The following is a 26211-nucleotide window of genomic DNA, read 5'->3' on the forward strand; positions in this document are numbered from 1 at the left end:
AGTTCACTTATACCGTGTCTCAGTTTAAAATTTTTCAGCCAACCTGAGCTTGCCTTAAAATCTTCATTACCTCTTAATTTTCAATTAAAACTGAATGCTTTTTCACACAACATTGGGCCAGACGCTGATTCACCTAAACTTCGCTTCTGAAGAAAACAAATAAAATGCACTCTCTAAAGTGGCATTTTCAGGTTTCAACATAGTCTTTTTCCAGCTAGATTCTCCTTCACTATCCATAATCAAAACAAATTCTGTTATAGCATTGGAATTTTTCTTGATGTCGTAAATTGTTGAAGTCCCCACATTAAACTCTTTGGAGAGATTTCCTAAATTTTCATCTTTTCTAATTCTATTAATAATTTCTCTTTTTTGTTGCAATGTTAAAACTACACATTTTCTTTTTGTTCACATTTTTCCATAAAAATATTGAGGAAAATAATACATTGCACAGTTTCAGGCTGATATTATTCTGACTGAATCTGGAGCTAAACTAATCTGAAATTCACTCATGGTTTTTGAGAAAACCTAGTAGTCTCTATGATATTTTTCTAAAGCAGATTTCTGAAGGTCACATAGAATTCTAGAGTTCACAACCATAACACAATAAAAACAATATGCAGTTTTCGGTTTATTGGGCTTTTTGTTTGTACAATCTTGTATAAAACTCGATCTTTCACTTATTAGAATCAAAATTCAATTTGCAAATGTGATCCGGCGCTTACTGTACTACCGTTAATAAAAAAAAAAAGAAAAAAGAAAGATCTGCCTTTCAAATTATTCCAGATAACTGACGTTCTACTGTATTTACATTTTCCCACAGGATCCAACTCAGCAATTGATCTGTCGATCCGTTCTCCAACTTTATTTCCCAGTAATAGTAATACTAATCGTGGCATGTGATGCAAGAAAGCAAGCGTATGAGCTAATGTAGCATCAGCCAAAAAAAAAAAAAAAAATCACACAACCATTCCCTGAATGTTTGTCTAGTTCCTACTTAAATTTATTTAACCTATCAACTTCCACAACGACAGATGGAAGTTTGCCCCAGCAATTAACCACCCGCTGGCTAAAGGCAAATTTCCACACATCTATTCTACATCTGTCTTTCCTCAATTTGAATTTATGCCCCCTTAGGTTCATAATCTGAACAAGTGGAAGAATCCCAAGAGAATTCAGTGCTCAACCCATTCAAGGCCTTATACACCTCAATCAGATCACCTTGCAGGTGCCTAGTTTCCAGCTGCTGCAATTTGCAGAACTTAAGCCTCTCTTGGTAAGAGGATCCCTTCATTCCCCTCACCAATCTTGTTGCCTTTCTCTGTACATGCTCAAGCAAATCTACATCCTTCCTAAAATGAAGCCTCCAGACCTGTATGCAGTACTCAAGGTGTGGCCTGATCATTGCCTTATACAGAGGGACAATCACCTCCTTTTCCCAGCTAGAAAAATTCCTGTATGTCATTGACAAAACCCCATGACTTGCTCTGGCAGCCTCCCTGCATTGCTCAGAAAACTTCATATCTGACTGCACAATTACTCCCAGGTCTTTTTCATTTTCTACCACCCTAATTGTAGTATCACGTAGTTGGTACGGTCCTCTGGGGTTACTTCTACCCATATGCAGTACTTTGCTTTTGTTAATGTTAAACTTTAGTTGCCACTTCTCAACCCATCTTCCCAAATTTTTTTAAATCCTGTTGCAGTAGCACACTGCCATTACTGTCATTAACAACCCTGCCAACCTTTGTATCATCTGCAAACTCCGACACTAACCCTGATATACCGTCATCAATATCATTGATAAATATACAAAACAACAGTGGACCCAACACCGAACCCTGTGGGACACCACTATTAACATTAGTCCACGAAGAGCAGTGCCCATTGATTACCACCCTCTGTCTTCTTCCACTCAACCATCCTTTTATCCATTGTAGCAACTTACCCTTAATACCATTCTGCTCCAATTTGTACAGTAGTCTTCCATGTGCAACAGTATCAACTGCTTTCCTGAAATCCAAGTATATGATATCAGAATTATTTTTTGCATCCAGTTCATTTGTAACCACATCATAATATCCAATAAAATTTATCAGACAAGACTTTCCCTCAACAAACCCATGCTGTGTCTGAATTATTACTGCAGTCTTGTCTAGATGAACCTGCAATGCATCTTTAACCAGTGACTCCATTATTTTACCCGGAACAGAAGTTAAACTAACTGGTCTGTAATTACTCGTGTCACCCTTCGATCCCTCTTTGTGAATTGGGGATACATTTGCACATCTCCAGTCTGTGGGGATCTCCCCTGAGTCCAAGGATGCTCTCATAATTATGGCTATGGAGTGGACAATCCTAAATGATCTGCACAACAGTGATCATTTTCAAATTATATGCAAAATTCAAACAAAACAATCTTACTATTCAAATTACAGAGTGAAATGGAAGTTCTCGAAAGCCAGTTGGGCAAAATACTCAGTAAAGAGTCTCTTTTGATTATCAATTTATTAAAACAGAACCGATAGACAACATTACTGAGCACATTACCACACAAATTTTGACAGCAGTGTCTAAAGCAATCCCTCAGTCTTTTGGTGGAATGGGGCTTGTAACAGTGCCAAAAAGGAAAAAAACATAAAGCCTGGAATCTATTTTGTTAGTTTCCCACAACTACCAACCTCATATTATGCAAAAGGCAAGAGCATGACAAATCAGAAGACAAGCCAAAAAAGAATCCTGGATAAGATTTTCCAGTACCATCACAAAGAACACTAGTAGTCGTTTAATATGGAAGAAAATCTAACAATTAAATAATAAATGCATTCCTTTTTCTGCTCCAATCTTGATTAAAAATGAACGAGAACCGTCCTCTCCTAAGGAAATAGGAGATTACCTTGAAGAGACTCAGTCAAATATCAGCGTCATCTGTATTCGACAATTCTTTCCTGAAAATCAAAACCTCAGTGTAAAAATATAAAATAAATTTTACTATCACCCAGTCTCTTCCTTATAATCTGCCTTTCATCTTAACTGAACTCCAAGAAGCTCTGAACAGAACAGCAAACAGTGCAGTTGGATCCAATGGAATTTACTATATAATGCTCAAACATCTAAACAATACAGCCTTAAATGTATTATTAGTTTTCTGTTATTTGATATTTCTTGAATGTGTTTATCCTTCATCATGGCATCACTCTATCCTTTTTGCTTTTCCTAAACCAGGAAAGGATCAATCACTTCCAGAAAACTATTGGCCAATTTCTCTCACTAGCTGTCTGGTTAAAATACTAGAAAAATTAAACACAGCGGACTAAAATGGATCCTTGAAAGTAAAGTGCTTTTAAATATTAATCAATGTAGTTTCCAACAAAAATAGATCCTGCGTTGGACCTTATGATAAGAGCCGAAACTAACATTCGCAATGCATATGTTAAAAACGAACATCTAGTAATGGTCAGTTTAGATATTGAAAAGGCATTTGATGCCACATGGCGGTATGGCATTCTTCGAGAGCTCTATTCCTATAGGTTGAGAGGACGCTAACCTCAATTCATTCAGAATTTTCTTAAGCACAGAACTTCTCAAGTTCGTCACCAGAATGTACTTTCACAGTATTTTATCCGGGAAGAAAAGGTGCCTCAAGGATCTATACATATATTAGTGTGCCGACGATCTTGCCATATCATGCCATTCACCAATCATTAACAGCATAGAGAGACAATTAAAAATTTCCATAAATAAGTTGGAGCCATGGACCCTACCAAATGGTTATCGCCTGTCAGAACAAAAGACGATTGTGATTCACTTTGTAAAAAGCACAAATTACATCCAGAGCCTGAACTTAAATTAAGAAATTGATTAATCCTCTTGTCATTTCATCTTGTCTTTTCAATCCATTTTTTAGGTTTAACTCTAGATACAAAACTCAATTTTGAGATGCATATAAGTTAGCTCAGAACTGTCTGCTTGAAAAAAACTCAATATACTCGGCCATCTTAGCTATGGCGGCCCCAGGTGCCAAGCGATTTTGTGATCAAGTGTCTTTGCCAATAAATTTGCACTCTTTCTTGGTAAAATAAAATCGTTTCCCTTGTTTTCAGTGTTACATTAGCACTCAATTAATGCAGTGAAGAAAACACTTTACTAGATCAGAAGGAAAAGAAACCTTCTTTCTTTCTTCTCTTTTTTGTTTTATTACTAACCCACTACCACTTGGTCACAAAGGTGGCACTGCTCCTGCCTCCATGTGGCGAGGCCGGTAACCTGGAAGGGAAAAGCTCTCCATTCCAGGGTGAAATGGAACAAACAGTTCCTAAAACCAAGAAATCCACATGGTGAAAACAGCCGGAGACTGATTTTGTTGCAGCTAAACGTCAAATGACTGACGTAGCCAGAATCAGAACTCCAACTTTTCTTATTATACACTCGACTCAAGAACAACCTATTGGCAAACTATTGCCGTTTCTAGTGCAAAATTGTCTAGAAAGTATAATAGGTACACCCAAGACAGTTCGTCGATTATGATCTGGAGACTTACTGGTTGAAGTTGCCACTGTTCGACAATCTGAGCAACTACTGAAACTAAAAACGTTTGGAATTTTTGTTACAGTTTCACCACACGTTTCCCTGAACCCATCAAGAGGTTTCATCACCGATTGGGACCTCATGAACGTGTCAGATGAAGAACTAAAACAGGAACTACAAGACCAAGGAGTCATCAGTGTCAGAAGAATAATGACAAAGAAGGACGGCATACTTATTCCTACTCGGAACATAATACTCATGTTCGATAACCCTAAACCACCAACAGCGATCAAAGCAGGTTATCTTAATTGCTGTGTTAGAGTGTACAATCCAAACTCCTTATGCTGCTACAAGTGCCAGAAATTTGGGCACTCACAGACAGTCTGCAGAGGTGTAGCTGCCTGTGCTGTATGCAGATCCACTGAGCACACGAATACTGATTGCACAGCGACAACACCAAGTTGTCCTAACTGTAAAGAAGCCCATCTGGCATTTTCCAAGCCCGTGTCCCCTCTGGAAACGGGCAAAAATGTACAGCAATACAAAATTTAACACAATGTCACCTACCAAGAGGCCAAAAAGTCCTTTCCAGCGCTGAATAAACCAACCTATGTTCAAGTAACCAAAAAACAAATATCATTTGCAATCCAAACATTGGTAACCATACCACCAAATGAATCACTATCTGATTGGGCAAGATCAGTATTGGCCACCATTCCACCAAACCAAACAGCAAGCAAAAAAAAGTAAAGCTATAAACACGCCAATTACTGTACAACCAGATGCCACCCCACAGCAAAACACAACAGTACCCACTTCTGATGCCAACCAAACAGACAGGATGGACTTAGAACTATTCACTAACGAGGATATGGACATGGGAAAACCTGAGCGGAACAAATCTTTAGCCCCTCAAAAACAAATTGAGGATTCTACTAAACCCAGATAATGCTTACATTTCTGCAGTGGAATTGTAGAGGATATCGCAGCAGTTTAAATAACATACAAGATCTCCTCATACAATATGATCCTATCGCCCTCTGCCTACAGGAAACCAATTTAACACCACATATAACTGTTTCTCTCTGGAACTACATGATTTATCGGCAAGATCGTGTTGTAAACAACCTTAGTTATCTGGCACATGGAGGTTTAGCATTGATAATCAACACTCGAATACCCTCCAAATCACTCCCATTAAAAACAAACCTTGAGGCAGTTGCAGTACGAGTCAGCATTAATTTTGACTTTACTATCGTCTTGCTATACTTGCTCTCTAATCAAAATATAAAGTATGCTGACCTAGAAGAACTAGTGGTATAACTCTGCTTCATCCTAGGGGACCTCGATATGGGGCAATCAAAACATGAACAAACATGGACAAATTATGGAAAAATTACTTGACCAGCACAATCTGATTACTCTCAGTAATGGCGCACTCACTTATATGCATTCAACTACAGGATCTACTTCAGTTATTGATGTCTCTCTGTGTGCTCAGCACCCATATATCCGCTATTTAGATGGACTATTCATAGCAATCCACTGGGTAGTGATCATTACCCAGTGATATGCCGGATTGATAAAAACATCCCTCAGTTTTCTAACAGAACTGTCAAATGGAACTTTTTAAAAGCAAATTGGGGTATATACAAGCAACTAGCAATACTAGAAGAAAAGCAGGTCCAGCAAACATCCATAAACTTGGCTACAGAATATATATCTAACCAAATACCACAGGCAGCAGAAAAAGCGATTCCAAAGCAATCCAACAAAATATCAGCACGCTCAAAATTGTGGTGGAATAATTGAATGTAGTGCAGCTAAAAAATAAAATAACAGAGCATGGAACATATTCAGGAAGTTTCCAACAACTGCAAATCTCATCTGCTTTAAACAGACTCGGGCAAAAGCAAAACTTATTAGGCAGACTAGCAAAAGAGAAGCGTAGAGACATTTTGCCTCCACAATTACAAGAACTACAAAAATGCAAATGATATGGGCAAAAATACGACGTATGTACTCAAAACATCCACGCATCAACCTACGCATACTAACTGTAAACGGTTGTGATGTTACAACACCAGTGGAGATTGCAAATGCATTTGGCAAATCGTTCATTTGAATCTCAGCCACGACATCTTACACCCCTCTTTTTCAGGTACACAAAGCACAGGCTGAGAAGCATTTCATCAATTTCGAATCAGCATCTAGTGTTGCATACAATCTCCCCGTCACAATATCTGAATTGCACCATGCCTAACAAAAAATGAACCTCCTTCATATCTTCGCAGAAAAACATTACTTCTGCTGTATGGCGCAAAAATTCGCAGTCTTCCCTCTCTCTTAGTTGATGTCTGTACAATACTGAATGTGGGTCATTTTACAACAGTAAACCTAATGAAAACTGACCCGCTCCACTTAGATTTGAAGAATTGGCTCAATCATGGAATATAGAAATCGGTAATATATTTCAGGACACAACACCACCAGATCCACCCTGGACAAATATCTGTGCAATATATGATGACTACTTTCAACAATGGGGAAAGAACGCCCTTGTCTCCCAATATCGCACAGTTACATGCAACTTACACTCTTTCTAATTCAAACGCATGTGAAATCTATACAGATAGATCAAAACTGAGACCCAAGTAGGTGCTGCAGCAATCTTCCCGTCATTCAGCACTTCTGTCTCATTGCCTGTAGAATGCAGTATCTTCATTGCTGAGCTGTATGCTATAAACTTAGCTCTGGATCACATTATTGAACATCTAATTCCATCTGCTTTAATATACACTAACTCACTCAGTGCTGTCTCTGCCATAAATACTAACTCCTCTCACCCTGTAATAAAACAAATCCATTCTAAATTACTTCTGTGTAATGAGTCAAGCCAAACTGTGACATTCTGCTGGATCCCAGGGAATTCTGGTATAGCAAGAAATGAAAAAGCAGATATTGCAGTCAAACAACCAGATACTTCTATTTTACAGAATTGTCAAGTTCCATATACCGATTTCAAACCCATCATCCGTAAAGCATGTTACAATTGCTGGTCAATAATCTGGAGGGGTTATCCAGGAAACAAACTTTACCGAATAAAACCAGAACCAAAGCTATGGCTCTCCAGCTTCCGGAAAAGCAGACGAGAAGAAACAATTTTAGGAAGGCTAAGGATTGGGCATACACACCTCACTCACCTGTATCTATTAATCAATGACAGTGCTCCCCAACGTACATCATGTCAAGTTGTAGGGATGTGACACCTACAACTGACCATTCGCCATTTGTTAGTGAACTGTCCCCACTTTCAAAACTTCCGCTTAAACACCTTTAAATCAATTGCTAATACACAGTGATCAATAAATTTATTGCAGATTCTTGGAGATGAACCTAATAAAGAAGAACTGTTTACTTTCCTAAATTGTATAGGAATATATCATAAAATATAGTTATATTAATGAAGCTGATGTTTCATATTCACCATCAGAAAGACACAATATGGCCCTGGCAGCCTATGTGTCGTTAAATTCGACAACAACAACAGCTGTGGCATGGGGAGCAGATAGATAGTCTCCTGCATTTTTATCATTCTTTCATTGGGTCACGTCTAGACTCTTGGGACTTCGAAATTCCCTGGCGCAAAGTCTCTATATTGAGACAAACGAACAACTACTCCACCTCAGAAGGAAAATGTTACTCCTCGCCTATGCAGCTAGAAAAGCCATCCCAATCAACTGCTACTTTTCAATCCTGAATTGATAACATTCTACAACAATAAACCCACTGAAAATAAACCAACTCGTATTAGACTACAAGAGTTGATGCACTGCTGGAACGTACATGTTGAAAACCTGCTGAAAGAAACCATAATACCTGGTCCACAAACTAAACTTACTGTGACACCTACACTGGTGTGCAAAACTTAAGGACCAGTCAGGTTTTCACCTGTAGATTCTCGTAGGAGTGGCCTGGATATGGGAAAAGCATACCAAAGGAACCTCGTGAGGTACAGAAATGATGAAGGAAACAACACCGACACAACAACTGAAACAAAACAGTACAGAGGGACTTTATTCAAAAATGGCAACATAGCACTGGCTGCCATGATACAGAAGCATCACTGCCAAAGATGGAACAAAGGGAAGAGGTGGTCCTCAGTAGGAGATATGGCCACCCCTATCTCCTACAGATGCAGGCTTTGCACTGCCTGTCCATACTTAGAACAATGTTGTTGATAAGTTCTTGCGGTAACATCGTCCATTCCTCTGTCAGCACCATCTTCAGCTGGTGAAAATTTTCTGGTGTGTGTGGACGAGGTAATCCTTCCCCAGATGCACATGGGGAAGGATTACCTCAGTACAGTAGCGTGCACCAGTTACAGTACCGCCTTCCAGTATCTGGAGTCGTGTATGTCCATCCAAGATAACGCTTCCCCAGATGAGAACACTTCGACCACCATATATCGATCCCTTTCAGTGATATTTGCGGGGTGATACCAGGTGTCAACCTCTTGCCTGATTTTCCCGACGTCCAGAATCACTGCTGAGACTGAATCTGCTCTCATCAGTAAAGAGTACCTTATCCCATTGCACTGCTGTCCAGTTCTTGTGTTCGATGCACCACTGTAAACGGTGTCTCTGATGGGCAGTTGTTAAAGGGATACAGCATACTTGTCGTCGGGCAAACAGTCCACCTTTGTGAAGTCGCCTGGCCACAGTAAACCATGATATCCTGCGTCCTGTGCAGCTGGTTTGCAGTGGATACCATTGTCTGATGTCGGTCCCTCGTGGCCTGTAGGAGTATATAGCGGTCATCATTGGGCGTTGTTTTTCATGGACGACCACCAAGCTCCTTCGAACAGCTGTACCTGTCGTTCATGTGAGACGATGCTATGGGTGATACCGAACTCTGCAGTCGCACTTTGACCTTCCTCAAGCTTCCCAATTATTCAACCCTGGGTAAAGTCATCCAGATGTTGTATACTGGCCATTTCATTGTCTGTAGCACTGTATGAAACCAATCGAACATCTGTAACAATTGTGCTCACCATTTGGTAATTTGCACATAACTGCTGCTTTTATCTGTTTATGTAAGCTCTCTCATCCCGATTCAAATTTTTCATGTGCACCAGCTTTCTACTGAACGGCCACAGTTATGCAAATCGCCACAGGCTGTTTTGTTTGATTTTGTGGTTTTAACCTTTAGAAATAGTGTTGGTCCTTACGTTTTGCACACCAGTGTATTTCCAACAATGGGGAAAAAGTTTCTGGAAAATTATAACATCAAACAACTGCACACAGGACATGCTTAATATATATCGATGGCTCAAAATCAGATGCTGCCATTGGTGCTGCAGCAGTCTTTGCCTCATTCACAGTGTCTGTTTCTCTCCCGACTGAATGTAGTAGTTATACGGCAGAACTATATGCAATCCAGCTAGCTATAGACAATATCAATATCCATCTCAACACCAGTGGTTTAATACCGTATAAACAGGCTCCATGAGTGCACTGTCTGCAATAAGCAATAAATTTTCAATCCCACATCCCATAGTAAAAGACATCCGGTCTCGTCTAAATCATTTGCAAGGTAGGAATCATACTGTAAGATTCTGTTGGATTCCAGGGCACACAAGCATTGCAAGTAATGGAACAGCAGACCAGGCAGCCAAGCACCCAAAAAGCAGTGCACCAACATCTTACCAAGTACCCTTCATACACCTTGTAAAACATATCTGACTTATCTGTAGAGACCAGTGTTTAAACCTTTGGAAGACACAGACCAGTAATAAATTATTCGAAATTTAACATGAACCACAAATATGGAACTCCAGTTTCAGGCAAAACAGACATGAAAAGGTCATACTGGCAAGATTGCACACTCTCCTGACCCACCTGTTCCTGCTAATGGGTGATGACCCTCCTATATGCACTCACTGTTTATCACAACTGACAGTTTGACATATCCTCTTAGACTGTTCTTTTTATTCTCACCTCAGAAATACTACCTTCTGCTCTTTGGCCCAAATGCAAGAACCCTTATCACTAACCCATCTGTTGGGAAACAGTGCTAATCTAGATGTGCTCTTCACCTATCTCAAACAAACCAGACTGTGCGCACATTTCTAATATTAAATAAAGCGAATTTCCAGCATATATCCAAACACTGGATTAGGCACATTTTGGCCTAAGTTGCCTTGTGCCGATAAACTTCTATACCAACCAACTGCGGGGTTGCATGATATAGAGGTAGTTTTGGATTGCTACAAACTCACTACAACCAAAAATGTATTATATATACCAACTTTCTCAGTTCATTGCAGTTGTCATTAATGAGATATAATCCTCATTCAGTCCTGTCCCAGGTATGGCAGAGTTTATATGATCTTTTGGAATCTGATTTTGATTTTTTGCTTCTATTGGATCTCCTGTCATTTTGGGGCCAGAGGAAATGATTTTGCTGATATCACAGCCAAATCAGCAAATGACCTGGAATAACCATAAGCAATATCCCCTATACAGCCCACAGGCAAATAATATGAAAGAAACTAGTTCCCAGTGGCAACATTCATGGCATGGGCATGCTTCAAACAAGTTCATCATCATCAGCCATTTTCAATCCACTACAGGATGAAGGCCTCTCCAGCAACTTTCCAGTTCCTTCTGTTTTGTGTTATGGCCATCCATTTACTACCCACAAACTCATGAATTTCATCTATCCATCTCTGCCGTTGTCTTCCAGGTTTTCTTCTAGCTCCTCTTAGGTACCATTCTGTTATTTTCTTAGTCCATCTGTCATCATGTCTTCGAGCTATGTGTCCTGCCCAAGACCATTTTAGTTCTTTAGTTTTGATAAGAATGTCCTTTACTTGAGTTTGCTGCCTAATCCATGTGTTTCTCTTCTTATCTAACAGTCTGATTCCCAATATAATTCGTTCCATTCTTTGTTGTATAGTTCTCAGCTTCTCTTCCATTCTTTTGGTGAGTGCCCAAGTTTCACTTCCATAAGTTATGGTGGGGAGTATACAATTGTTCATTATTTTACGTTTCAGACAAACTGGGATATTGCTCTTCAGTATGTGACTATATTTCCTGAATGCCATCCATTCAAAATTTATTCTTCTCTTGACTTCCAGACATTTATCATTACTACAGCTAATAATTTGTCCCAGATAAGTATATGACCACCTTTTCAATTACTGCTCCTTCAATCATTATGTCCCTTTCTGTATCATACTTGTTCATTATTACTTTTGTTTTAGCCATATTCATCCTTAGTCCAAAATCCTTACTAACTCTGCATAACTGATTAAGATTTTCCTCTAATTCTTTGGGATCATGGGTTATGACCACAGTGTCATCTGCAAATCGTAGATGATTTAGGTACTCTCCGTTTACATTGACTCCTTTCTGCGACCAGTCTAATCTTCTGAAAGCTTCCTCAAGGGCAGCAGTAAACAGCTTCGGAGGTATTGTGTCTCCTTGTCGAACTCCTTTCTCGATTTTAAATTTCCTACTGTCTTTGTCTAGTCTAATAAAGGAGGTAACACTCTCATATATTTTCTTCAAAATCATAATATATGGGGTATCTATACCATATGCTGTATGGAGTCAAATACCTTTTCATAATCCACAAATGCCAGGCATAATGGTGTTTTATATTCATTTGCTTTCTCCATTAGCTGTGTTATTACATGAAGGTGATCCATAGTTGAGAATCCTGTCCTAAAGCCAGCTTGCTCTTTGGTTGATTCTCATCAAGTATTCTTTCTAATCTGTTAGTAATGACCCTTATGAACAACTTGTAGATGTGGGATAACAAGCTAATTGGTCTATAATTTCCAATTTCTGATTTATCTCCTTTCTTATGCAGCAAAACTATGATTGCATTATTCCACTGCTTAGTCGTCACACCTTTTGTAATGCACTTTGTGAAGAGACTTGCCAGTTTTTGTGTTGTCTCTTCCTCCCAATTTTAACAACTCTACAGTAACTTCATCTTCCCCCGGGGCTTTCTGATTCTTTATTTTCTTCAACACCTGTTCTACCTCATCAGGAAGAATATTAGGTATGTCGTATGTGTTGCTAATTTGCAATCCATCTTCCTGGCATCATTCCCTCCCTCCCTCCTTGTATAATTCTCTATAGTAGTCTTCTGATATTTGAATTATGCCTTCTCTGCTATTTATAAGTACACCATTGCTATTTTTCAGTTTCAGTATCATTTGTCTTTCTGTATTACTGCTCATGTCTGCTGATGTAAGTCCTTTGTTTTCCCTTAATGCTTGTTCTACTTTTCTTGTATTAAATCTTCTTATGTCCTCTCTTAGCCTCTTTCTAATGGCTTTACATAACTCAATATACTCAATTTTCTACTTGTCAGTGTTTATCTTGCTCTTCATTTGTCGCCTTCGGTTCATCATAACAAGTGTTTCTTGACTAATTTTTTTTCTTCTTTGGATTTCTTTTTCTTGGGCTTTCACTTTCAGAAAGTTGTAATATTCCTCGTCGATATCTTGGTCCTGGGCAAGTTTGCAGAAGCTCAAACTTGTTCTTAAGTTCCAGTACATACTGCTCTTTCTCCTCTTCTATTATCTCAAAGACCTTTGCATTATTCACTCTAGTCAATTTTTTCCTTTCTTACATCTATATCAAGTGTGCATCTTACCATTCTGTGATCACCTCCAACATTATTCAGGACGGTAACATCATTCACAATATATCTTCTGTTAGTGAGGATGAAGTCAATTTCATTAGTTGTTAATCCATTTGGACTCTTCCATGTCCACTTTCTGTTCACCCTTTTCTTTAAAAAGTGTTCATTACTGACAATTCTTGAGATTCTGCAAATTCCACAAGTCTTTTACTTCTTTCATTTCTTTCACCAATTCTAAAATTTCCTATAGTTCCCCTTTCTGCACTGTTTTGTCTTTTTCCAACCTTGGCATTGAAGTCCCCCATAATAATAGTGTAGTGGGTTTTCTGCTCATCTAGAAGACTCAATTTCGGTGTAGATTTCTTCAACCTCTTCATCATCATGGTTCGATGTTGGTGCATTGTCAAACAAGTTATACAAGATTAAGCCTGTAATCAAACTACGGTAGTCAAATCTGCACAGGACTCATAAAGAGAAAATTGTTCTGCATAGGGATACATTCATCTTATACATTATTTTTTGCTGAGGGCCGATAACCCTGCTATATTTGAGCAGTATGACATCACTTTAGCTGTTAAGCACTTGTTTAAAAATTATCATTATTTTAACAGTGCCTGCCATTTAACTTTTCATACTCTTAACCATCCGACTGATCCTTATGCACTCGATCAGGTTTATCTGATGAAGGTGATATGCCCAAAACTTTTTCATTTTTAAAAATGACAGAATTGTATACATATATGTAAATGTATTTTCAATAGTTACTTTACACATACTTTTTTTTTTTTTTTTTTTTGCCTGCTTTTATTGAGATTTGACTTAGTAACCTGTTTTTAAGTTATTGTTGATTTTTAAGTACAGTAAGCACCAGTTATAGTGATCATGTTTCCAAATTGAATTTTGATTCTAAGTGAAAATTGACAAATATTATCCACAGGCTATAAAAATAAAGATATAGAGCACTAATTTACACTATATTATCAAATACACTGTGCTGCCACTTTTTTAGGTACACACCTGCTGTGCACACAAATGTTTGTCCCACAATGTTGCCAGGAACGTGACCACAGTTGTGGATATAAATGCAGCAGAACAACCTTTCTAGTATCAGTTAAGCATACAAACCGTAGCAAGAATGGGGAAAAGGAGTGATCTAATGGACTTCGAATGTGGCATGGTAGTAGGTGCAAGATGTGCTGGACAAAGCATCTCTGAAACGGCAGTTCTCCTGAACTTTTCACGCACCACAGTTTCAATGGGTGTGTATCAAGAATGGTGCTACGAACAGAAAACATTTACTCAACGGATCTCCTGTGGAAGAAAATCACTTGTTGATGAGAGAGTACAGAGGAGGATGGCTAGAATTGTGCAAGCAAACAGACGGGCCACAATGTCGCACATCACGTCAGAATACAACCTGAATACAACCTTGGTGTGCAGAACAAAATATCGCAATGGACCACTAGTCGCACTTTGTCGCGAATGGGCTACAACAGCCGACGGCCACATTGCGTACCTTTGTTATCAATGAAGAACAAGACAGCACACCTCCTGTGGCCACAGCAACACCAGTACTGGACTATCGAGGATTGGAAAACAGTTGCTTGGTCTGACGAGTCAAAGTTCCTGATGCATCATGTTGATGGAAGGCTCAGGATTTGGCAAAAACAACATGAATCCATGGACCCATCATGTCTGAGACTACTCTGCAAGGTTAGGGCAATGTTATGGTGTGGGGAATGTTTTCTTGGCACACGTTGGGTCCATTGATACCCATAGATTCACATCTGAATGTCACATCATAACGAAACATCGTTGCTGACCAAGTGCATCCATTCATGTTGACAGTTTATCCTCAGTTAGATGGTTACTTCCAGCAGGATAATGCGTTGGTACACAAAGCCCAAATAACTATGGAATGGTTCCAGGAACACGACATGACTTTTCTTTGCTGCAGTGTCTCGCTCTGTCCGCAGATCTCAATCCTATTGAATGGATGAGCTGGAAAGGGCTGTTTGCTGCAGGCCTACACCTCTGTTGAATCTCAAGGAACTGCGTGAAACACTCATGTCTGCACGGTACTCCATTCCTGCACAACATTTTCAGCATCTTGTTCAATCCATGCCCAGACGAATTTGGGCTCTTTTGAAGGCTAAAGGAGGCCCAACACGCTACTAGGTAGGTGTACCTAATAAAGTGGCAGCACATCGTATATTACCAATTAAATGATATGTGAATGGAAGGTTAGCAAAATTAAAAATAAATTTATACTTACATACATAGCTTAATTAATATACATATAAATCAAACATAACACTTTATAATATGATTATAATTTAAAATAGTCACTTATTTTAGATTGCTTTAAATTATCACTACAATATATATTTTTCAATATTGTATAACAGTCTATATTCAAGATCATTTTCACCAGTTTCTTCCAACACTCTCCTCAGGACAGCTATAGCTTTGAGTTTGCCCTTTTGTAAGTGGAATTTGTTCTGGTTCATCTTCATTTTCCTCCTCCTTGGTAAAATTATCAGTACCAGTTTCTTCATTTGTTAAAGCTGTAGTAACTTGTAGATCACCATCTATATCCACCCTGTCATTAAACTTCTCTTCACCCATATCATCAGGCTTTTCAACGTGATCAGTATCGTGACAAAGTTGACCATAATGAATAATTAATCCACATTTTTCCTAAACCTGCATTAGCAATGCAGGTTTAGGAAACTTCATTCCAATCACTCATTGTCATATGAAGTCACCACCAAATACGGAGGATGCAGAAAGGTCAGGGAATGACCACCGCATATCCCGGAGCAATATGGCCTTAGTTGCTAATGCTCCTAAAAACCAAATAACAAAAAAAAACAATTGTCGTATGAAGTGCATTTAGAACAGTTATCTGCTTTGCAATATTGGATGATGTTCCCAAACCATCATCTATAGACTGTATGATTCTTTGCCTCATATCCGATTTATAAAGGTCTTAAAGATTTTTATTATTCCCTGCTCGAGAGGCTGAATCAGAGATGTGGTATTCGAAGGTAGAAATACTAATTCAATGTTTTTGAAAGTCAACTTTGGATGAGCTGGGCAGTTATCCAAAACCAATGCAATTTTTTTGTTTTTCTTATCCAAAATTGCAAAATCCCATTTACGAAAATAATCTTCAAATAAAGGTGCCACTAAGCGTTGGTGTTATTGGCATATTCAGCAGGCAGCTGTTTTACTCCTTTAAAACATCTAGATGATTTAATCTTGCCTATAACTAACAGCTTCATCTTGATTGTTCCCATCATGTTGCATGTTAAAGAACTGTAATCCTGTCTTTGATCTTCTTTCCTGCATATGCAGGGAAATTTTTAAAAATCATGCAATGGTCTGAGATAGCCCTGTAGTACAACCTGTTTCATCTGTATTAAAAATATCTTTAGTAATTTATTCAGGATTATAAGAGCTTACCACAGTTTGTCAAGAGGTTTTCAACCAGTTGTCAGCTACAGAACCATCAGAATCCTGTTTTTCTCCATGGAGTTTTTATGTAAGCAATATCATGTTCTCCTTCCATCTTGTCAGTCATCCGTCCATTGCCTTTCATATAGTTTTTAAGCAAACTCATTAGCTCTTTGAAGAAGAATGTTGCGATTAATTGGTGCATTAAATGAACTGGCTTGTTTTGAACCAAAAGAACAGAGCTTCATCTACAGTTTAGCATTTTCCTTCATGCTTTTTCTGGTTTCACTAATCACATTAATGTTTAATGTGTGACATGATTTTAATAATTTTGATAAAGATGACTGAGGTACTCCTAATTTTACGTGTTTCTATAATTTATAACTTATCTTTTACACTCAAACTCACTCTTTCTGTTCACTGACATTTTTTTGGGGTAGTAAAAATTAAAACAGTAAAAAAGATAAGCATCAGTCGATAACAAAGCACATGGCATGCACAAATTGGGACTAATACAACACACACAAGTGAGATATGGACTAAAAAATGTATACAAAGTTTAGATATAGGAATGAAGAGCAGATTCTGAAAATTTATTATGTTTTTTATATGATTGTAGATTTCAGTGAGGGGGGGAAACACATTTCACCATAATAATGTAAAAACACACAGAATTCCAGCCATCAGTATTATTGAAAAAGCAATAAGATCAAGTTTACACTACCCATTTATAATAGATTGTATAAAGAAAAAAGCCCAATAAACCAAAAACTGCAAATTGTTTTATGGTTTTGACCTCTAGAAATGTGACCTCCAGAAATGTGCTTTAGAACAATATCAAAGAGGTATTCAAAATTGATTTTTATAACTGAAGATGTGATTCTAATAAACAATGAAAGTGTAGTGCATTTTATTCATTTGAATTCTTTGAAATTTGATTCTATAAAGCTGCTGATTTTAATAACCAGTGAACACTATGACTGGAACTTACTGTATTTCATTTTTGGACTTGGTGCACTATTGCCATGCACCATAAAAATTATAGCCAAGCAATCATTTGGACTAATACTAGATTAAAAACAACACAACTTCCTTTCTTGTCTAGATAAAATTTGAACTACTAGCTGAAAAAAATTAACATTTTTTTCCAAGCAATGTCTGTAAAAATTGGACACTGAGTATGTTATTCTTCTTAATTTCTATCAAATCCTGAACAGATATGTCTAGACTGTATGGTGTCCCACTCTATGGCTCTGCCAGACTATACTAGCAAGGTTTGAACTTTTTTAGCCCAATGTCAGAATTGCTTTTTTTGCCTTTAGAAGATTTCCACTTAAAAGCTTATATCTAAAAACTAATGAGTTGCTGTTAATCTCAGAAGGGAAATATATTATTAGGATAACTCTGCAATAAAAATATGGAGTCTTTTAATGCACCCTGTTTGGTATACCTCTTTAAAACTTCAGAAATAAGCCTCATGCAAACAAACCCACAGTAAATACTTCATAAGTTCACTGTAAACTGGAACCTCCAGGTCAAAGATGTAGATTCATGTGACACTCCATAGATGTTCCACAGTGAGCTTAAATATAAAACAGCTTTATCTACCCATACACAAAATTATGCTCATTATATCAGGGCTGCTTTTACCTACCTTCTCTCTCTCTCAAGAGAGCTCAGGAATTCTTGGAAGAACTATGTGCATTCACATAATGCTTGAATTTAGATGTTCAATCCAACACCTATCATGTCATCTGCTCTGATTCTTTAAGCGCTATCAACTCATTGTAGAATGAAACACAAACTTAACTGTCCATCCTCCTCATTAAACAAATCAGACCCCAGTTGATCCGGTTATTACTCAACACTATATACTGTGGTAATCTATTGGATCCCTGATTTTTATGGAATACTGGAAAATGAATACACAAATTTGGCATAAGACAGCCAATAAATTCAAATGTGATTAAATTGAAAGTTCGAGACTACAAAGCCACGAAGGGCTCACTAACACCAGTGAAAAAAATATTTGGTAAGATTGTACTAACAATTAACTTATTAAATTTAAGACATAACTGTCCATCTGGTCTTTCACCACTAGGAAAGTAAGAACAAGTTTGCTTGCCTGATCATGCATTGGATTCTCATGTAACCCATCTGTTCCATCTCACTAGTAAAGACTCACCACACTATACTGACTGCCATACAGTTCATACAGCCACCTGCGTAGGCAGGTGGGCAGAAGCATCAGTGCGTAGCACACGCTTCTTGATTAGACCGGGGTTCAAGCCCATCACCACCAAATACGGAGGATGCGGAAAGGTCAGGGAATGACCACCGCATATCCCAGAGCAATATGGCCTTAGTTGCTAATGCTCCTAAAAACCAAATAACAACAACAACAGTTCATACAATTAAGGTGTGATTTACTTAATTGACATTGTTATCAATTAATATTAGCAGCAGGAAGGACAATGAACATTTTTATCAGTTGGAAATCTATAGGAAAACCTATAACACTGTAGAATATTTTTAGAAACAAAGCAACCCCACTCTTCATGTTTTTAAAAAATATGTTTTCCTCTTTTTGAATTGGTATATTCATCTTTAAATTTTTTTCATAAATAATACTGTACTATAGATGCAATATAGCCATTCTAGCCATTTTTTTCTGTTTCAGTAATAACAGCAACTGCTCAATTAACGGGCTTTATTTATTAGTTTAACTTAATTATGAAATTTGGAAGATTCAATTATAAAATTTTAAAAAAATTATGAAATTGAGATTTGTCATTTGATGTGCCTTGTTTTAGTTACTAAATAAACCCCTAAATTATTTTTGTAAATAGCTAATTTAGAAAACAGCACAGTTATTTATTCAAGGTGTCATGTTATAATTTAATATTCTGATTTATATTCATTGGAAAATGATATGTGAAAAAAAAAATAAAAATAGTAATAATAATTTTATTGTTCTGTGTTGTGCAGTTGTTTAAAAATAAATTCACTCCAGTTTGATATGTTGTACATAATAGATATACATTTTTGTCATTCAGGATTATCCATTTTTGCTATAATTTTTTTTTGACATTACTTGCTTTTTTAATGGACTGTATTATTTTGGACACTTTTTATTTCAAGTTATTAAAATATTTTATTTAAAATAAGTTTCATATATTAAAACCCAGGATAAAATTTAAAGAACAAGGCTGAAATTTAGTATTTTGAATTATTAGTTTAATAAAGAATCTTGGGAATCTGTTGCTAGAGGAAGGGAAATTTTGGCTTACCTGATTGGTTAATCCCTAGGTGCTACCCACCATGGCCCACCAAACGACCTAAAATCTGCTCAAGAAGTAGGTATGTGAAAAGCTGCTACCATTGGATATTTCCATTCTGTGTAATATGTCTTTGTACTGAAAAAAAACAAAAAAATAAATAAAGCATTACTAACAGTTCACTATATTAAATTCACTTAATTAAAAATATTTTGCATGATCAGTTTGGTGGGTAACATGGTTTGGGAACATAGGACTTTAAGAAATGTTTTATCATAGTTTAACAGAATGAGCCCTAATTGCTCATTAAAACTAGATTTAAGATGCTTTGATTTTAAATGCTTTTTATTCATGTTAGCACGTGTAATGTGCCTATTGTCTTCACCATGTCCGTCCATCTGTCGACATGTATTAACTTGACCCTTAATGGATGGATTTTCATAAAATTTTATATTTGGCTCTTTTTTTGTAAAGCCATTCCAAATTTAATTAAAATTAAGCTGTTAGAAATCTGGCGGTTATTATTTCTTTGTCTGTCCATCTGAATTAAATAACTCAACTTCCAGTGGATGGATTTTCATGAAATTTTATATTTAAATCTGTTAGAGAGACACTTAGAGAAATTTTGAATTTCATTAAAATTAGAAATTAAAATTTAGAAATCTGATAATTGTTATTACTTTGTCTGTTCATCTGCATGTAATAACTCTACTAATAGTTGATGGATTTTCATGAATTTTATGTATGACTCATTTGGAACAATTTATTGAAAGTCCCCCCAGGGTCTAGTGCTAGGCCCATTGTTGTTTTCAATATTTATCAGCGATATTGATGAAGGTGAATCAGGCTTAGTGTCTAAGTTTGCACATGATAGAGAGGTTGGCAGGGTGTTAATGACAGTCGTCATGGTGAGCTACTGCAACAAGATCTAGGAAAATTAGTTTGATGGGCTGAGAAATGGCATTTGAAGTTTAACATTGACAAATGCAAGGTTTTGCATATGGATAGCAGTAATCCCAGAGTAACTTATCAGCTGTGTGGTACTATTCTGAGTAGCGGATAATGAAAAAGACCTGGGGTAATTGTGTAGTCAGACATGAAATTCTCTGAGCAGCGCAGACATGCTGCTAGGGCTCGTGGGGTTTTGTCAATGATATACAGAAACTTAGCTAGCATGGATAAGGAAGTGATTATCCCTTTGTATAAGGCCATGGCTGGGCCACATCTTGAGTATTGTATAAATGTCTGGTGGCCTCACTTTAGAAAAGATATGGATCTGCTGGAATGGGTGCAGGTAAGGGCAACCAGACTGGTGAAAGGAACAAAAGGGCAATCTTACCTAGAAAGGCTTGAGTTCTGCAAATTGCAGCTTCTAGACACTAGGCACTTGCAGGGTGATCTGATTGAGGTGTTTAAGGTCTTGAATGGATTGAGTAGGCTGAATGTTAATGGCATTCTTCTACTTGCTGAGGCTACACACATTAGGAGGCATAAATTCAAGTTGAGGAAGGATGGTTGCAGGATAGATGTGTGGAATTTTGCCTTCAGCCAGCGAGTGGTTGATTGTTGGAACAGGCTTACATCTTTTGTGGAAGTGGATGGGTTGAACAAATTCTTGGTGGGTATGGATGGGTGAACTGTGTAGTTTTTTTTTTTTTTTAATTTCTTTATAGCAACCCTATTTTTAATGTCCTACACATAATAACATCCTATGTGGTTGGTTCTGGCCAATTTCTCATTAACCTAATGCTATTTATGAATAATCGATTCAGATGACATGAGAAACCGGTCATTATGTTGGAAGGGCATTATAATGACCGGTTTCTCATTCCCCTCGGGGTTATATAGAGCTTTGGCTGTATAAACTTTCTTTCCAGCATAATTTGCCATTACTGCTACTACTATTTCCCAAATTTTGAAATCTGACTAATAGAAATCCAGCGATTATTCTTCTTTTCATACATATCACGTAGGCTATCCATATACCTTGTTTTGTAGCTAAAGCACTAAGTGTTATGTTTGTTTTTCATATGCCGATTGTAAAAATGAATGTGCAATATTTATTTTTGATTTATATAATTTTATTTTTTATTGCTATATGGTGGGTGCACAGAAACAAAATGCTTTAGGTTTGGCCCAAAAAGTCATTGCTTTTTGCTCATTTTTTAAAAATTTTATTTATTTATTTTTTTATAAAACATGAATTATTAAAATTTACTAACATACCTAAAATGTAATGTGCTACATACATTAACTAACTTGTTTATAACAAAATTTTACTCTTCATGATTAATTGCCATATATTTAGTTTTTGGCATTGGAATACTTTAGGTTAATATTACAGAGCATTGAAGTTGAATATTCTGCAAATAGTATAGCCTATTAGAACATACTAATTACACCAATTGCTTTTGGAATTGGTCCATAAGATACTTTCCAGATGCAAATTACAGTGGAAACAAGTTAACTCAAAATCAGATGAGAAATATTGGTTAACATGAAATGTATGCTTGTCTACTCCTGTGCTGATAATTTCATTTAATGAAAAATGGATCACATGAACGAATTATTTGAAACAAAATTTATTATCACTTCTATGAATATAATTCACTGCTATTTCTTCAGATGACATGAAATATATGGTGCAACAAATGGCTATAAACTAAAAGTTCAGAAAAAATGAATTATAAGTGATATAATGTTATAAAACTTAACCTGCTTCTCTTAAACACTGTCTGCTTATTTTTAACCTGCAAATACCTCTCAAGAAGAATGTGATCATTGCTTTTTACCAATCAAAAATTTATAAATAAAAATACTTGAAATACTAATAAAGTAAAAAATCATGTTTCATGGATATTTCTGCTCTGCTTTTTCAGTTACTGAAAAATTGAAAATAAGATGGTTTACATATTAAGTATCTTTATTTACTTGTATTATTAAATTTAATGTTATTCTTTAATGAAAACAAAGTTGTTAATTACCTTAATTTTAATCCTAAAACAAGTGGGCTTTCGAGAACTGGTACCTGCATCATGATGTTCCTATACACTCTTCATTCAAGAATATCTTGCTAAGCACTCCACTGTGGTCTTCCATCCACCATATTTCACTGGATTTAGTTCTTTTTTTTTTTTTTGTTTTTTGTGCTTAAAGTCCTTTTGAATGGTCACAGATTTGGAAAATTATTCAGAATGTGACACAGCAACTATAAGCAATTCCAGAAGAAGAATAAGCCTCTTGGAATACCTGTTGGAATTGGTTGGACTACTTCAAAGAAAATTCATCCAATCAGCCACTAAACTTTATTTCCCAAATGTTAGTTCAGTCCCTGATTTTTTTTTTTTTTTTTCTTTTTTTTTAATCACATATATCTCATTTACACAACTACCACCCATCCACTAATCACTAAGTCTTCAGTGTAACATAGTGGTTTCACTGCAGTTTATCACCAATTTTTGGAGATCAGGGTTTTGAATCCCATTGGAGACTGGAGGAATTCTTAAAAGTTTGTTCAGTGAGGGCTGTAGTTAGTTGATCTCAGTAGAGAAAGTCAAGACCCCTTCCCCATGATCTTTTATTTGGGATTTCAGTCTATACAACATGCATGTCAGCTTATGAACACACACACGCGTGCGCATACAAACAATATTTGTAAAATAATAAGAGGAGTTTACCTCAATGTAGTACGTAGAACACTTCCGTATGATACCCTCCAGAAATTAAAATGGAAAAAACAAAAAAATCGACAACTTACCGGTACATTAGAGTAAAATTTAAATAATTAAAAAACCAATTAAACACAATTCAAATCAATTTAAAACAATTAAAAATCAAATTAACGCAATTAAAAGAATCTAACAAAAATATTCAAAACGATTTTCCTTCCTGAAGCTGACAACGCTTTTCAACCGTATGTCGTGATCACAGGAATGAAAATTCCTGTGATCACGACAAACAATATATAACAAAACAACGTGAATTAAAATATCATAGGAACTGACACATTATGGCCTGAGCAGCCAATATGGCAAAAGTTATCAAGGTTAAGTTATTAATAAATGACATATAATTAAATTTTAAATGACCAGATTTAATTAGTTTATTTAATCGCAGTGTTTTACCAGTGATATGCATCAAGTATTGCTTATACACTCATGAGCCAAACCATTATGACCACCCCTATTTCCATGGGTGGATGCATTCCACAACACCTAGGAGTGAAGTCACCGACTGGGATAGCACATATAGTGACAGCACAGGTATTGCCTGTTAGTAATTTTCCTTAGGTAATGCCTGTGCAATGGGGAAAGGCAAGGACCTGATAGAGTTTGAATGGGGAATGATTAGGGATACTAGGAAGGCAAGGGCCAGAATTTCAGCAACTACAGGCATTGTCAGTTTTTGAGGGCTGCTGTAGTGAAAGTGTGACAGGAATGGTCCAAAGAAGGATATACAACCAGGGGGAACCACCACCACTGGTTGACAGTCTAAGTGGACAGCAGTTGGCAGGTGCTGTCCAGGACAACGGATGGCTCACAGTCTCTCAGTTAATGCCAAACTACAATCAGGGTGCACAGAAAAACATTTTCAAGCACACTATCCAGCAGGTGCCCTTGGGAATAGGCCTACAAAATAGGTGACATGCACATGTGACTGTGTTCACTAACCATCACTGACACTTGCAGTGTGCATGAGAGAACCATTTCTGGACTTTGGGCAACTAGAAAAGACTCACCTGTTTCGATGAATCAAGGTTCCAGTCCCATCTTGCCAATGGATGGGTGCATATTTGGCTGCTCTTGTATGAACAAATTAAAATTTTTTTCAATTTTTTAGGGGTATGAGAATTCTCAGTACACCAGGTATATTCTAACTATATAGTTTTCTAAGATGTTATGCAGGTATATAAAGTCTCTTCACTTCCTGTCTCTTAGACATTTGGTTTCTACTGTGTCTTTTCTATAGATACTTCCATGGGCACTGTTCTTCTGAATTGGCTTCTGTAATTCCCCTGCTCTCATCAAAATCATTCCGAACACATGCTACAACCAATTGAACATACTTTTACTGTCGGCTTCAATCTCACAGAACCAACCTTTTTTTCCTTCTTTCTAATTTATCCTTTCAGCTCAGATTTCTGGAATAATCTTTCTTGATGTATTTCCTGAGAATTGCAATCTACGGAAATTAAATCTAATGTCAAAAAGTATCTTCTTCTGCCTTATCAATCTTCAATCAATGCACACCACTAAGTAGTATAAGTTCTAATACCTTTCATGTTTGGAGCTTTCATAAGAAAAAATAAAGTGTTTTCAAAATTTAACCCGAAAATGGTAACCTTGAACAAAATTTAAATTTCCTGCAAATTAGACAAGCAGTAACACATAAAGACAAACATGGTTATGTCTTCATATGTTATTGCATGTCTAAATTTATTTCTAAAGCCACTACAGTGTTGTACAAGGATAACAAAGTTTTTTTATTTCTAAATAAATAAAAAAAAATACTTCACTCTTTGGCCAGTTTAATCCTTGCACCTCTTCAATTTCTGCAACTTATGTGATGAGAATGAATAAACTTACAGTATTTAGTCTTTGTATTGACACTTAAAAAGAAAAATTCATTGGTGGCCAGCTACATGCTTTTTGTTGATTTCTTTGTGTGAGTAACTTTTTTTTTATTCATGTTAGCAGTGTATGTTAAAGTTAAAAATATGGGAACAAGAAGCTTGCAGTTGAGAAACATACATAGAATGGAGTTGTCATATGTCAAATTGTAGTCAACAGCATTTTTTGTTTTTAATGGAATATTATTGAACATACAGTGAAACTCTTAAGTGATTGTTGACAAGAATTTTGTCAACAGTCACTTAAGAGTTTCATTGTATGTTGGTTTTCATTGCCAGATTAAGAAACAGCAAAAAGGAATAAAATAATGTAGTTAATAAACAATAAGTTAGTCATAGTTACGATACCCATTAAGTTCCTGTACATACTTGAATTTTGACATTCAGTTTGACAATTCATGTTCATTTAGATTTATTTTCCAAAAACTGTCAGTTGTCTACACTAAGGTTGCTGCTTTTCAGGCCTTCTACCTGGAATGACATGCATGTGTATTTGTATGTATGTAATCCAGTACAAGAACTGTATACCTGTACTGGATTTAGATAATCCATTTATAAGCTGCATCTTGCTTTCAAAAGGAATAGTGATTAACAGTTACCAGTGCCCAGAACTTATGTCTGCTTGCCCAGCCATTCAGTTTAAAATTTCATTTGACTGGA

The 26211-nt window shown here is 36.7% G+C and overlaps 1 protein-coding gene across 1 annotated transcript in view; it reads left to right on the forward strand.

Moving 5' to 3' along the window:
• The window catches only part of LOC150078442 (LIM domain-binding protein 2-like), a 374189-nt gene that overhangs the window by 254380 nt on the left and 93598 nt on the right, over positions 1 to 26211 (forward strand). The window contains exon 10 of the mRNA XM_090384564.1: positions 19954 to 20004. Coding sequence (XP_090240690.1) covers positions 19954 to 20004 — 51 coding nt within the window. The remainder of the gene's footprint in view (positions 1 to 19953; positions 20005 to 26211) is intronic.

The sequence above is a fragment of the Mastigoproctus giganteus genome, chromosome 11, assembly GCF_048544385.1.
Source record: "Mastigoproctus giganteus isolate SK-2022 chromosome 11, ASM4854438v1, whole genome shotgun sequence".
In the NCBI taxonomy this organism is placed as follows: Eukaryota; Metazoa; Arthropoda; class Arachnida; order Uropygi; family Thelyphonidae; genus Mastigoproctus; species Mastigoproctus giganteus.